This window comes from Gopherus evgoodei, chromosome 3 (genome assembly GCF_007399415.2).
Source record: "Gopherus evgoodei ecotype Sinaloan lineage chromosome 3, rGopEvg1_v1.p, whole genome shotgun sequence".
In the NCBI taxonomy this organism is placed as follows: domain Eukaryota; kingdom Metazoa; phylum Chordata; order Testudines; family Testudinidae; genus Gopherus; species Gopherus evgoodei.
In genome coordinates this window covers 141590866-141606286 of record NC_044324.1, presented here as the reverse complement: position 1 = coordinate 141606286, position 15421 = coordinate 141590866, and the positions used below count along the sequence as shown (strand labels likewise).

The window sequence follows — 15421 nt, the reverse complement described above, 5'->3', positions numbered from 1 at the left end:
GCGGGATCCTAAACCTCAAAGACTTTAGAAAAGGGAGGGAGTTTGGGTGAGCTAGGAGAGACTGCGCAGGGTGTGTCAACGAAAAGTGGACAGTCTGGCAAACACACAAAGGAATGTAGTCTGCTTCTCCCTGCCAGAGATAGAATCAGCAGGGCAGAAGGGTCTTATATCTTAAACTTTCCTTGCCAGTTTTTATAAGCAATACCTGTGTGTGTAGATCTTCTGTTGTTTTATCGTTTGATCTGTGTGCTTTGTACTTTTGAAGAATGAATAAATAATGCTTTGTTTTGAAGATGCAATTTCTGTGTCACTGCAAACTTATGTTGTCATGGGCTCCTGAAGGGAAACTCTTATAGGTGCCAAAAATGAGTTTGGGCTTCTGATGTTAACATGGTTGGGAACCACTGGGGATTGCAAGTCAGAGACCCAATCCCAAAATGTTTGGACTGCTTGCACTAAAGATGGACTAAGGGGACCGAGGTGCAGTTCATCCTCTAGCTGTGACAAGGATTTGGATTCAGGGTTCCAGTTTTGGCACATTCTGTAACATTAATACATATATATTCACAAATCTATATTAAAAATGTTAACACTGCAAAATCAAGTGCACAAAAATTAAGGAATTCCAGAGTTAAGTTTTCCTGTGCAACTTTAATTGAACCCTCTTAAATTGTATACATTATGATAGTATTTAAGTGATCACACAATATATTTTCGCCAGGACATCTGCCTTATTCAGTCCTCAGAATGGAGCAGTGGGGTGGGTGTGAAGGGGAGGCAGGAGCCTATCCCTCACCTAAAGAAGAGGACTGGGGCACACAGGGTTGATCTGAGTGCCTGGAGAAACTGGTAGAAAGCAGAGGCAGTAGGAGCAGGATGTGGGAGGCGGAAGAAGTAGAAAAAGCAGGATTAACCCAAGGCCCCCTCCCCCTCTATCTGTTATCCTGCCATCTGTCCCTGTTCCCCCATGTCCTTGTCCATTTCCATGTTTATTCCTCTGCATTTGAGTCAGGCTGTCGTCTTCTCCCCTTCTGTGGTGACTGGGTGCCAGAAGTGTGAACACAGGAGAAATGTTCTTTGCTCCTGGTTCTGGTGCCTGTTGCTCAGCAGCCCTGGGAAACAACTGAAGTAAAAGTCCTGCTCAGCTCTTGTTTTTTGTTTTTTGTTTTTTTTTCTTCAAGCATGCTCAGTGCAGATGGAATCTTTGGAAATCGTTGCTGCCAGTCCCTGAAAATCCTGTACTGAATGTGTAATATTCTTGGGGCAGGGACTGTCCTTGGTCTCTATTTGTACAGCACCTAGTGTAACACCAACAGACCCTGGTCATCAGTGGGCAGGATCAAACCCGGGGCCTCTGGAGCTTAGTGCATGAGCTCAGAGCCATATGGTAGTTAGATTAATGAGTCTGCTCTATAGCCTTAGCTCTCTAAGTGGTCTCAGAGCCACCAGAGGGGACAGAACACCATACCCAGGAGGTGTGTGGGTTACACTTGCACCATGGGTGGCAGGTGGAGCCCCCCCTTAGGGGAGGCTAGCCCCTGGCTCTGCCCTTTCTGCCTGCCGCCCCACCCTCCGCTGGAGAGTTCCGAGAGCCCCGCCCAGAGGTGCCCCAATGTCGTGTTCTTCCCCTCCCTCCCCCCCCCCCACTTGCCCGGGACCAGCTGCAACCACGCCACCCCCTCCAGACCTGGAGTCCAGAGAGATGACTGATGAACCCAGGAAGCTGAGCAACAGGTGCCACCCCGGAACCTGCATGGGGCATAATAAAGCGCCTGGTCTATTATACTCGCCGCCCATGCCTAGCACAATAGGGTCTTGGTCCAGGATTGGGGCTCCTAGGCACTATGGTAGTACAAATAATTAATAAACCCTGATTTTCTATGGTCTATAAAGTCACCAGATCTCAGTGAATTTTTCATGGGGACCACAAAAGGCAGCTGCTTAATGCCACAGAGACTGACAAATCTCAAGTCCCTGCTCCAAAGCATTGGAGGCATTAGTTTCTCAAAGGAACAGTTGGATTTGTGAACATTGTGGGAAATACGCTGTTTTGTCAAACTTCATTTTCAAAAATGGTAGAACTGATTTTTTTGGTTTTTTGGTTTTTTTTTTTTACTGAAACTTAAAGAAAATAATCAGCCTGAGGCAGAACTGCAGCATGCCAAATTTCTGCCTCACTGCTTAAAGTTTGACAAAGTCATGAGCTACACAAAAGAGGGATTTATAATGGAAAGAGTTACACAATGGAAAGTGTTACACAACCTTAACTACACACATTGCTGCTAGCCACACTTGTGATGTGACTCTCTAATGCTCATGTTCATTGTAGTTCTCCAGTATATTTTACTCATATTCAATCTTTTAGCCTACAAATCCACTGAAAACCTTTGCCCGCTTAGTTAAGAGAGCAGGGTCTCTTCACCAAATAATTACTTGTAACTTCTTCAGAATGTTGTGGGGAGTGGACTATAGCTTGTGTACCAAAATAAAATCATTACCTGTTGCCAATTGCCTCTCATCTAGAAGGTTGTTAAGTAAAAGAAGGGAGTCAAAATTAAAGCAAGAGAGGAATTGAATTAAAACAGATGTTTCTTGTTTTATATTTAGGGTGCCTGATCATCAAGATATAGCTTTTGGAGCTTTGCAGCAGGGTACCAATTGCCTCGACACTTTGGGCCATTTTGCAGATGGTGTTGTTGGAGTTTATGAATGTCATAATGCTGGGGGAAACCAGGTCTGTATGCTATTAAATTATTTTTTAAAAACCCATAGTCTTTTTGAAAAATACAGAATTTGAGGCAGGCAGGCAATGTGTACTAGTGTTGGGAAGGTTGAATCAACAAGGTTGGCTAAATCACTTGTCCCTCAAATAACTTCTTATTTTGAGTTTTAGAATCATAGAGGCCAGAGATGGAAAATGGGGATCAGATAATCCACTCCACATCTCAATATTTTGAATTTTCACTCTTACTCTGTAGCCCTATCTCATCCTCACCAAAAGTTGCATCCTTATGAAAACATGTTTCCTGTGGGGCATGTCTACAAAAAAAATAATAATTTGAATTGAGTTTATGTTGCCATATTCTGTAAACATTCTGAAGACAAGGGGGAAAACCAAAAATTTTTATATGGTGCTGTTCCCTTTCCCACTGCGGGGTTGCTGAGTGTGAAAAAATCTTTCTTAAATCTCAGACATGTTCTTTCAGAAAGCATAGGCACCAAAAGTCACATCCAACTCATTTACAGAAAAGATGTTGTTTCAGTAAATCCTTTCCAATCTTTCTTTTAAAGACTAATTGCAAGTGTGTCAAAGCAGTAAACAAGAACTGAATGGAAACATTAATTACTGCAAAGGATCTAATTATACAGTGGTGTCTTACAGGCACCATTAACAAACTACTTGCATATGCTTTTCCTCTAGTTTCCTGTGCTGGTTTTGTACACAAATGGTTTTCACATAGAACTCAAAATACAATTAAATTGACATTAACATTGTTAATAAATAATTAACAGGTAATAGTTAATTTTCTAATCAGTCAGTTTTCTACCACATTAAACTATTAATCGCATACCTTTAAATTAAATTGGGGGGAGGGGGGAATAGAAATGAAAATCTGTCCAGGATCACAAAACTAAAAAATATGAACAATTCCAGAAAAAGCATTGTATGAATCTGAATGAACTCCTACCATACCATCAGCTTTAGAGGTATCTTCAATTTCAGTCTCTTCTCCAGAGACAAGAGAGAAATTTTTCCAAATGCCATTATATTTGATGACATTGTGTAGCTACAGCCAAAGAGCACACAGTACAACTCAGGAGGAGAGTTGAAAAAAACTTGAAGCCTCCTTTGTACTTCCCTGATCCTGGGCCAGCTTTTTCCTGATTATGTCTCAGCTTGAAGGGGATGGGATTGCTCAAGTTCCAGTACTCCAGAAAGAGTTTCTGTTAAATTAATAGACTAAATCTTGACTCTTGTTTAGACCTTGCATCTGGTATTTTGTTCAGTGAATGTTTTGAAAACTGTCTTGGGAATCTCCCAAGTGGGTACAGGGCAGAGGCTGACCGCTGTGGCAAACTTGCCCTATACAGAATGAGCCTTGACACTACCTTCAAAAAGCCAGTCATTTAAGTATGAAAATATCTTTGTTTGAGAGACGTGGCAACCATTGTTGTGTACTTGATAAATAACATTGGCACAGCAGAAAGGGCATGGTGCTAATACTGAGAGTGACTGTTGCCCACAAACAAACTGATATATTTTCTGTCATCTATGTGAAAATACTCATCCTTTAAGTGGAGAGCCCCAAGCTGGTCTTGAGAGGAAAGGATAAATATTAGGGCTGTCAAGCGATGAATCGTGATTTTTTTTTAATCATGCTGTTAATAATAGAATGCTATTTGTATAAATATTTTTGAAAGTTTTTTCCACATTCTCAAATATATTGATTTCATTTACAACAGAGAATACAAAGTTTTATATTTTTATTATAAATATCTGCTCTGAACAGTTAGTTTTTATATACGTGGGACTGACTTCACCTACAACATTGAAAGGAATTGGCAAAGCTGTGTGAAGGGCTGGTGCAAGAATCCCCCTGAGAGCAGTGGCTTTGCAATGTTGAGCCTGGTGCTCCTGCCTTGCTTGCAGACAGGAGCACAGATCTAGGAGAGGTGATCTGCTATGATATGTAGCTTCGGAGAGCTAGTTTCAAGCTAATTCTTTTTTTCTGCATTTAAACAACACACTTGAAAAATCCTCTTTCAACCCAGTGCATTTGAAACTACCGGTATAGTATTCAGTCCATTCCTTTCTCCAATTTGTTTGAAAAAGACTGTAATGGGCAAAATTGGATTACAGCTTGTTTTAGATGCTTTTGTGCTTGATTTTGAATAGCTTAAAGATAATTTTATTCAGCTGTGACTAAGGCATGATTGAGTAAACACAGGTCCCTTTGTGAGTAGACAGAACTCTGCGAGGTTTTTAATTTTCTTTTTACCACTCACTGGAAATACTGAGGCAATGCTGATAATTCTGAACATAGTCTTTTGAAGTATTAACTAATCTTGCTCAGGACTCACCTGAAAGCTTTTCTCGTGGCCCCTTGTGGTGTCTGAGAGAGTAGACTTTTTAGCAGGGATTTTCACTGACAACAAAAAAGCTTTAAGATTTAACTTCGTTTTAAAGAGAAGTTTCTAGAAAAATAATACTTACTCCTTGTTATGTTGGCATACCAAAGCTTTAACTTAATAATACAGCAAGTGGAGAAATCCAAAAGTCTGCCTCTTCCGGTAAATGTAAGCTAGCGGCTGCCTATGAGCAGAGATGAGGGGTGACATTTTTAAAGGGGAGATAACAGAATTAACTTTTTATAAAGGGAAAGAGTATCAAACATGCAACTTTTGCCTCCGAGTGCCGCTTTCACGTTAGTGTTTTATCTGATCCAGTCCACATTGGGAAAGTGTATCATGAGCCTATCTGTACAAACATGCTGTATTAGGGTATAGGAGGATTCTCACCTGAATCTGGAGGGTGGATTCTGGTTTGTAATCTGTTAACCCAATAGAATAAGACGTCTGATCTGAATTGGATAATTATCTTGATAGAATGGGGGAGTTGCTTCCAATATAGGATGGTGAAAGTGAGATGGTGAGTGCTGTACTCCATTTGGGAGTGCAACATACAGGAAGATGGAGGCTTTATGGTTTGATAGCTTGCAGACAACAAGTATGTAGAGTTTTGGTAAGGATATGGTATAGAGGAGGTGTTAATGTTGTAAAAATAGATGCAAAAGGGTGGATGGATTTAAGTGGGGTGCTTGGCCCCAAACTGATGGAGATGCAAGGGGCAGAGCTGAGGTTGGTGTTGGCATCCTAACTTCAAATGTATTGACTTTGGGGAGTTAGGCTTTTAATCAAAAGTACTGACATTATTTTTGTCTGTAACCAGGGTTGGATTGGAATCGCCTCATTCTGGCAATGTGGGGTTAGAGCCTGGAAGAATACTCCACTTGTTTTGCCTTCTCCTTTCTAACTGGCCCCCTGTCTGTCAGTGTCTGGTAATCTTCAAGGAATGATAGAAGACTTTTTTTTCAGTTTTAATCAGGCTTGTATTATTTAAGTAACAGCTATGCAAAGGAAAGTTTTATATGCAGACAATAGGGGAAAGATTTTATTGAGTCATTCATTGGACTGATCTGAGTACTTAACTGTAAAGCATCTAGAACAATGGTTTTCAAACTTTTTTCTGGTGACCCAGCTGAAGAAAATTGATGCTTGCAACCCAATGGAGCTGGGGATGAGGGATTTGGGGTGCAGGAGGGGGCTCTGGGTCTGGGAGGGTGCAGGCTCTGCGGTGGGGCTGGGGATGAGGGATTTGAGGTGCAGAAAGGGGCCGGGCAGCACTGCTGGTGGGACTTCTAACAGCCCGGTCAGCAGTGCTGACCAGAGTCGTCGCGACCCACTGCCTTACATTCTGTGACCCAATACTGGGTCACAACCCGCTGTTTGAAACCATTAATATAGAATGCCAAGGCTGTCAGGCAGTGCAGGCCTACAAAATTGTTTTGCTTTAGCTTTCCAAAGGGAATACGTTCTGAGCCTTACGATGCAACTATTGATGAGGAATATCCTTGTTTCTCTCCAGTTGTGATGTTATGCCACCATGGAGCTTCTACCTCTGTGGACACTGCATGTGTGAATTAAAAAGTACCTAGCTTTTGTTAGCATAGTCCTGTTAGAAAGTGGACTATGGTAATGTAGGCTTAGGTACCTTTTAATTTGCCAGCGGCATGTACTCAGGGAAGTTAGATTGCAGCACTTTGATGGGCTCTGCAGTTCACATCTACATAGTACATGCTGAGGCACTGTGTAGATGTAGCCTCAGTTAGAGTTCATTGGAGCCCTTCTGAAACATAACTAGAGTCAGAAAATTAGTGAAAATTAAAAAAAAAATTAAAAAATCTATTTTTAGAGAGCCTATGTGCTTCACATAAGTGACAAGCTTTACCAGCTAGCTGGTATTGCTTATTTCCATTAACCATCAAATGTGGCTCTAACAGAGGGTATACATTTCAATGATTTTAATGTTTAGAAATCCATATGAGAGTTTTAAAATACTGGTTCCATTACATATATTAAATCAAAGTCCTAACAGATAACCATTATTTTTACTTTGCTCTTAAACAATGGCAGTTAATCATATAAGGATTGGAGGGAAATACCCAGCAAAAAGTCACGTTTCAGTTACTTGAAACTACACATTTTAAAAATACTTTGAGTATTTTGTTTGTTCTAAACTGAAAGTTTACAGTCTGAATTTTAGGTAGGTTTGTAGTTCACAAAGGGATCGTGGGGAGTTAACAATGTTCTTGTGCAGTCATATGATTTCCTTTACACCTATGATGCGTAATTTCTATGTCCTTAGCTGATGAATTGCTAGCAGCTGTTTACTAAATCTTTATGTTGGTAATAGTTTGTAATTGGATAAATTCTGATTATTTTTGTGTGTATTCTCATGAGGAAATTGACTGAGTCATTCTTAATCCAGTGGAGTTGCAAGAGAGAATGCATGCCAAAAGTGCAGTTAAATCAGAAGATAAATCAAATGAAAAATTCAGTGATCTAATTAGCTAATCTCTTCCAGTCATGTGTGTTGCTTGCAAGATATTTGTTAATGTTATGGCTAATAAATTCAGTCCTGTGCAACTAGGTCTCATAGCTCAGAATCCTCCTCAGGCACCAAGAGCAGACTTTATTCTTAAAAGGCCTGATTGAGAAGTGAATTGAAGGTGAAGAGGTGGCTTTCAATGGTAGAGGGAATTAGCCTGGGACGAAGAGGGAAACCAGAGAATGAGGAGTGATCAGGAGCTGTGACAAGGGTCCCAGAGGGGCTACACTGAGGTTACTCAGTTAGGGCAAACTGCAAAGAATGGGGCAGATAATCCTCGAAGCTGGTGGATAGTCCAATACTTAGATTTACAAAACGAGCACAAAATAGCTTCTATACCTCACTGGTTACCCAGAAGCCAACAACACAGTTCCCTTATAGCAACCCACCCTTGGACTTCCTCCCACACATCCAAGTCAAATACGATGAGGATTACTGAAAATCTTATTCATCATATAAGAAAGTTCTACCAATCCCAAAGAGTCGGACACATTACCTCCCAACTTAATGAATATTTCAGATCTTACCCAAATACATGCTTACAGCCAATTCTTAATTCTTATTAACTAAACTAAAATTTATTAAAGAAAAGAGAGAGTGAGTATTGGTTAAAAGATCAGTATACATACCGACATGAGTACAGTTCTGAAATCAGTTTCATAGTAGAGATGGTGAGCTTTGTAATTGCAAAGAGTTCTTCCAGAAGTAGCCCATAGTCTATAGTCCAATGTTCATATCCAGGGTGATCCAGGTGGAACTGGAGATCTCAGTCTTACGACTCAAGCTTCCCCACATAAAGCATCAAGCAGATCTGAGATGACAGGATCAGGTCTCAAGAGTTTTTATACAGTTTAAGATAAATGGCTTAATGGATAAATTAGCTTAATGTCATTCTCTAACAATACAGGTTTGCATTTCAAAATTCTAGTCCATCTAACATGGAATGGCCCTAATTACCATTTACATACTTTTCTAATCTGTCTCTAAACTGTCTCTAAAGGTTGAATCGGGTAGATTAGCCTGCAAGCTGCATAACCCTTTTTGGCCGTGTGTCTATATGTCTCTAAAGTTTGAGATAAATGGCTTAATGGATAAATTACCTTATGTTAATCCAGGCAGTTAATTTCCAGTGATGTTCAGGAAAGAGGTTACTCCAAAAGCCTATAGTCCTGGGTGAACAACAGGCTTTTGAAGTAACCTCTTTCCTAAACATCACTGGAAATTAACTGCCTGGATTAACATAAAGTAATTTATCCATTAAGCCGTTTATCTCAAACTTTAAAGAGACATACAGACCAGTGGTTTTCAAATCATGGGTTCGCAACCCAGAACTGCACCGCCGCCTGGGCCGTTAAAAGTCCTGTCGGCATGCTGCTCAGCTAGGGCAGGCTAGTCCCTACCTGTTACTTTACATACAACAATAGTTTAGTTATATATTATAGATTTATAGAAGGAGACTTTCTAAAAACGTTAAAATGTATTACTGGCACACGAAACCTTAAATTAGAGTGAATAAATGAAGACTCAGCACTCACTCTCACTCATGCCCGTCACCCCAATCGGGGTATGGGCCACCAACCACAGATCTCCAGAGTCCTCTATCCTGGGCCATTCGCTCTAGCTGGTTCCAGGTATAGCCCATTTTTTTGCTATCAGCCTGAAGGTCGCGTTGCCAGGTGTTTCTTAGACGGCCTCTTTTCCGCTTGCCTTGGGGGTTCCACCGCAGTGCCTGTCTGGTGATGTTAGTTGGCTGCTTACGTAGTGTATGTCCTATCCAACCCCACCTTCTCCTTCTGATTTCTTCCTCTGCTGGGAGTTGACAGGTCCTCTCCAAGAGGTGGATGTTACTGATGGTGTCTGGCCAGCAGATCTGGAGAATCCTTTTGAGGAAGCTATTAATGAAGGTCTGGATCTTCCTGATGGTTGTTTTGGTTGTCCTCCAGGTTTCAGCTCCATACAGTAGGACTAATTTCACACTGGAGTTGAACAGTCGAATTTTTATTGCCAAAGACAGCTCTCTAGAGCTCTAGATGTTCTTGAGCTGTAAGGCGGCTGCTCTTGCCTTACCAATCCTTACTTTGATGTCTGCGTCTGTGCCACCCTGCTGGTCGATGATGCTACCTAGGTAGGTGAAGGACTGCACTTCTTCCAGGGGGCTTCCATTCAGTGTGACTGGGTCATTGCTGATGGAGTTAATCCTAAGGATCTTGGTCTTGTCCTTGTGAATGTTGAGGCCAAACTGTGATGACGTGGCTGCCACTACGTTGGTCTTCTCTTGCATCTGCTGTTTACTGTGCGAAAGGAGCGCAAGATGGTCAGCAAAGTCCAGGTCATCAAGCTGGGTCCACAATGTCCACTGGATTCCGTTCCTACGCTCGTAGGTGGATGTCTTCATAATCCAATCGATGACGAGGAGAAAGAGAAGTGGTGACAACAAGCATCCTTGCCTGACTCCAGTTTGCACCTGGAAGCTGTTAGTAAGCTGCCCTCCATGGATCACTCTACAGTGTATACCGTTATGAGTTCTTGATCAGGTTGACCACCTTTGCTGGGATGCCGTAGTGCCGAAGGAGCTTCCAAAGGGTCTCTCGATCCACGCTATCAAACGCTTTCTCATAATCAACAAAGTTGATGTATAACAAGGAGTTCCACTCCATAGACTGCTCAAGTATGATGCGAAGCATTGCTATCTGGTCCGTGCATGATCTATTCTGCCGGAAACCTGCCTGTTCATCTTGTAGCTGTGGATCGACGGCATCCTTCATTCTCTCTAAGAGGACTCGGTTGAAGACCTTCCCTGGCACTGACAGGAGTGTGATTCCTCTATAATTGGCACAGTTGCTAAGATCTCCTTTCTTGGGGATTTTGATGAGATATCCCTCTTTCCAGTCTACTGGAATCACTTCTTCTTCCCATATCTTCTCAAAGAGGGGGTACAGCATTTCCACTGAAGCATCCAGGTCTGCTTTCAGGGCCTCTGCTGGGATGTCATCAGGTCCAGCCGCCTTCCTATTCTTCATCATGGTGATGGCTTTTCTGATCTCATCTCTGGTTGGTTTATCGCAATTAATTGGGAGGTCCTCGTTAGCTGAGTTGATATCTGGTGGATTTGGTGGTGCTGGTCTGTTCAGGGGTTCCTCAAAGTGCTCTGCCCATCTGTTCATCTGTTGTTCTATTCCTGTTATAGACCTTCCCTGCTTGTCTTTAACGGGACGTTCTGGCTTGCTGAACTTTCCAGACAGTCGCTTGGTAGTATCATACAGCTGTTTCATATTACCGCTGTATGCTGCCTGCTCCGCTTCTGCTGCCAGTTCATCCACATACTCTCTCTTGTCCTTCCTGATATTCCTCTTCACTGCTCTATGGGCTTCAGCATACACTTTTTGAGCTTTGGCCTTTGCTGCTCTAGTCCTGCTGTTATTGACTGCTGCCTCCTTCTTCTTTCTGTCTTCTATCTTGATCAAGGTCTCTGCTGTGATCCACTCTTTCTGTTGGTGTTTCTTAATTCCAAGCACTTCCTGGCATACTGACCTAAGTGTCTCTCTCACTTTCTGCCATCTGTTTAGTACACTGTCTTCCTCTTCCTCAGACCAATCCTGTAATACTGAAAACTTATTCTTCAGCGTCAGTCCAAAATTTTCCTTGGTCTTATGGTCCTTCAGAAGGCTGACGTTGTACTTCACTGTTCTGTCTGACGCGTCTATCCAGTTCTTTTTCAGCTTCAGCTTCAATCTGGCCACCACTAAGTGATGGTCGGACGCCGCGTCTGCTCCTCTTCTAACTCTAACGTCCTGCAAGGATCTTCTGAACTTCTTGCTAATGCAGACATGATTGATCTGATTTTCTGTCATGCCTGCTGGTGACACCCAGGTACTCTTGTGGATCCGCTTGTGAGGAAAGATGCTACCTCCTATGACCAGGTTGTTAAGTGCACACAGATCCACAAATCTCTCTCCATTGTCGCTCATCTCTCCCAGAGCGTGGGTCCCCATGACTTGTTCATATCCTTTGTTGTCAGGTCCAATTTTGGCATTAAAGTCTCCCATAAGGATGTTGATGTCTTTGTCTGGGAGAATCTCTAATATTTTCTGGAGTCTATTGTAAAAATAATCTTTGTCCTCCTCTTCGCTCTCATTAGTTGGAGCGTAGCACTGAACAACATTCATCTTAATCCTCTTCATTTTAGTTCTGAAGGATGCTGTGATGATCTTGGGACCATGTGCCTCTCAACCAATCAGTGCTCTCTGTGCCTGCTTGGACAAAATGAAGCCTACTCCCTGTGTGTGGGGTGCGTCGCTCTCTTCATGTCCTGAATACAGCAACAGCTCTCCTGTCAACAGTTGTCTCTGCCCCGCTTGCGTCCATCTTGTCTCACTAATGCCTAATAGGGTCAGGTTGTTGCTCCTCATCTCAGCTGCAACCTGCGCCGTCTTTCCTGACTCTTACGTGGTCCTCACGTTCCATGAGCCTATGGTAATCCTCCCGGTTGCAAGAAGGGTAATCGGCTTAGTGGCTTCCTCACTGCTTGTACCACCCAGCGTCATGCATCTTCGAGTTGGAGACTGTTCTTTTTCCAGGGTAAAAGTCTCTGTTGATATTGTTGGCGTTTCTGTAGCAGGTTGATTTTTTACAAGGTGGAGTTGCTAGCCCCACGCCCAACCCTCCTCCTTTATCCTGACTTGGGACAGGCAGATGGCCCCAAAGGACCTCTCTGGTGGAGTTAAGACTCAGCACACCACTTCTGAAAGGCTGCCAACCCCTGGTGTATGCAGTGTTTTGAGCCCAGGTGGGTAGTTTTGCGTTGGTGGGGCCCACGCTAGCATTCTAAAAATAGCTGCATAGATGACTCTCGGAAGATGAGGCTCATGCTTTGAAGCCTTGGGAGATGGAGGTGCAAGATGCAGTTTCACAGTAAATTAGTCCTCAGCTACATTGGAGTCCTAGAGGACCATGTGTCAGTATGGTTCCAGCTAAAATGGGCTCTGAATCTGACCAGTCATAACAGAAGCTTGTCAGTTTGGAATATTAGTTTACACTGCTTTTAAAACTGTGTGTGGAAAAAGCACTGTTCAAACACTTGATGCTTTAAATCCAAAGTGGGGCTCTTGGTTACAGAAAGTCCCTTCTGAGCCTTTTTACAGGAGTCTAACATAGGCCAACTGAGCATGTTTGCATATGTTTTTGCATGTTTCTATGTTCACAAATATATATTTCATTTTATTTCCTTGTGTTCCAGGAATGGGCCTTAACTAAGGACAAGTCAGTGAAACATATGGATTTGTGCCTTACTGTTGTGGACCGAGCACCTAGTTCACTAATAAAACTCCAGGGCTGCAGAGAAAATGACGGTAGACAGGTGAGTACATAATGTGTATAACTCACTGTGCAAGCAGTTCTACTGGAAAATCAAAAATCTCTGTGTGCGCACACATATGCATACTTAACCTGCTGAGGTTCTTGGCCTGTACAAACCAATAGTTTGCTCTCTGCCCCACATGTGTGTATATCAGGATGCAGATGACTCTCACTGCCAGCAGGACAGTTGGGAACTGCAGTAGAAATGAAGTGAGGCCATGCTTGTGTGTTGAGCACTTCACCCATTTGTGTGGCAGCAGAGAGGCATTGATGATAACTTGATTTGAGATGGATGTGAAATTCAGAAAGGAGTCCAGTGGAAAAGAGACAGTATTAGTGGAACTAGTATAAGGAGGCTAAATTTTTCCCACTAAATTATATGGAGGTTAGATATTTAGAAAAGGGCTGTCAAAATCTCTCGGTAGCCTACTAAGTGATCCCTCTCAGAAGGTCTCTTGGTGGTGTTAAAGCAAACATACATTTTTTTTTTAAATAATCAAGGCAATGTGCCCATAAGAATCTAAATGCTGGCAAACTAGGTAAAAAGGAAACAGTCTGGAGTCTTTAACTGAGGAAAGATAAAGATACATGCAGGGATATGTAATGGCAGACTGTGTTTCAGAGACCATGGCCTCTAGATGAGAAAATAGTGTGTAACCCCTCCCTTCTGAAGATTGTAACCTGGGAGGCCAGCAGGTCCAAATTTAGGGCCAAGTTGAGCCCTCATTTACACCCTTAAAACCCCTATAAAGCTTTGAGGTTGCATAGGTATAACTGAGGGCTGTGTTTGGGTCTATTTTCTATTGATGTCTTTTTACTAAGGTATATGAGTGTGTAATTTCTTAAAGTGCATTATGGAATATAGGTGGAAAGCTACAGTAACACTTGCACCATAAACCTTTTCCCTCCAAGTCCTCCATCAAATAATTCTAGTGAGAACATCTCACAAATACCTTGGAAGTCTTTTGCACCTTTGTGCTCAGATGACCACCTTCCTCTCCCCATCTAAAACCCATGAGAAATGCACTAAATCTGTCCATATGAGGTAACAAAGTTTGGTATAACTTTTTTTACAGCAGTCAAGTCTCTAGAATATTTGGTTTAGATTTTCACTGATGCCTGTTGTCTGTCTGTCTCTTTTATTTCAACAAGAAGAATGTTAAGTGCTCACAGCACTTATGTAATCTAGAGACTTTTTTTATTTACATTGCAAGTGGATATTTTTCTTGTGTTCCTAAGTGAAACTATCATATGGTAATGTAATAGAATGTAAAGGAAGACTAACAAATAATTACCAACATATATTACAGCTTAGATGCTAGTATAATAGTAAACAGTCCAATGGAAATATAATAAGAAATGCAAGGAGCAGAGATCAGTAAGGGATGGGGTGTGCATTTCGAGGTCATGTCCATGTAATCTCAATATACAAAGCTCTCCTACTCAAACTTGCCTTATTAGTAGGTCAGCCCAGCAGCGGTGGTGTGTACTGCATGGGTCTGTGCTATCAAACCTATTTCCAGAGACAGATCCGTAATATATTTTTGAAGCCCGTATTTCAACGAAGCCTGAACACGTGGCAGTCTCTCTCTGAAGAGAATAGAGCTCAATTCCCTCTCCCTTCAGACCTCAGCAACCAAGAACTGACATGTCTGCTGCTACTGATGTACATGTCTTACATATCATTTAAAACGAAAATATTAGAAGGAAAAGCCTTTCTGGAGCTAGGGAGAAGGCAAAAAATGAAGGAAGACATAGGACTGCACTTTGTGAGAGCACCAGGCTCCCTAAACAAATTGCATTATTAAGCAGCACAGTTATTTTGTCTTCAGTTGCCATGCACAAGTAAAATCACATTTGCAGAGTCATCTCAGCAGCAAATCCCTTTCATATAGTCATAGAGAAATCTGCTCTGCAAAGCCATGGGTTTTTTGCCTCTGAGCCTCTGTGCTTTTGTACTCAAGGAGCAACTATTCTGCAAATACTTCATGACTGGGAGTTTGCTTTCTGTGAGATACTATGTAGTGCAGATGTGGGCAAACTAAGGCCTGCGGGCCACATACAGCCTGCAGGACTGTCCTGCCTGGCCCCTGAGTGCCCAGCCAGGGAGCCTAGTCCCCGGCCCCTCCCCTGCTGTCCCTCTGGCCCGTCGCATCCTCTGGGCAGTGTGGGAAGCGCAGCTGGCTCTGGCCGGGCGTTGCAGCTGTGAGCTCTGCTGCTGGTACGGAGGCAGGGAGCAGGGGGGTTGGGTAAGGGAGCGGGGGATCCTGAAGGGCAGTCAGGGTTGGATGAGGTGGAGGTTTGGGGGGGGGGAGCAGTCAGGGGATGCGAAACAGGAAGTGTTGGGAGTGGGAGTCCTAGGGGGCCAGTCGGGGTGGGGATGTGGATGGGGTGGGA

The 15421-nt window shown here is 42.7% G+C and overlaps 1 protein-coding gene across 4 annotated transcripts in view; it reads left to right on the top strand.

The window, feature by feature from the left end:
* The window catches only part of GALNT2 (polypeptide N-acetylgalactosaminyltransferase 2), a 161093-nt gene that overhangs the window by 140904 nt on the left and 4768 nt on the right, over positions 1-15421 (top strand). For 3 of the 4 annotated variants that reach the window (XM_030556859.1, XM_030556862.1, XM_030556861.1), the window contains 2 exons: positions 2608-2734; positions 12906-13025. In XM_030556859.1, the coding sequence (XP_030412719.1) occupies positions 2608-2734; positions 12906-13025 (247 nt within the window). Of the gene's footprint in view, positions 1-2607; positions 2735-5950; positions 6049-12905; positions 13026-15421 lie in introns of those variants that run through there. The other variant, XM_030556860.1, reaches the window with a different exon arrangement.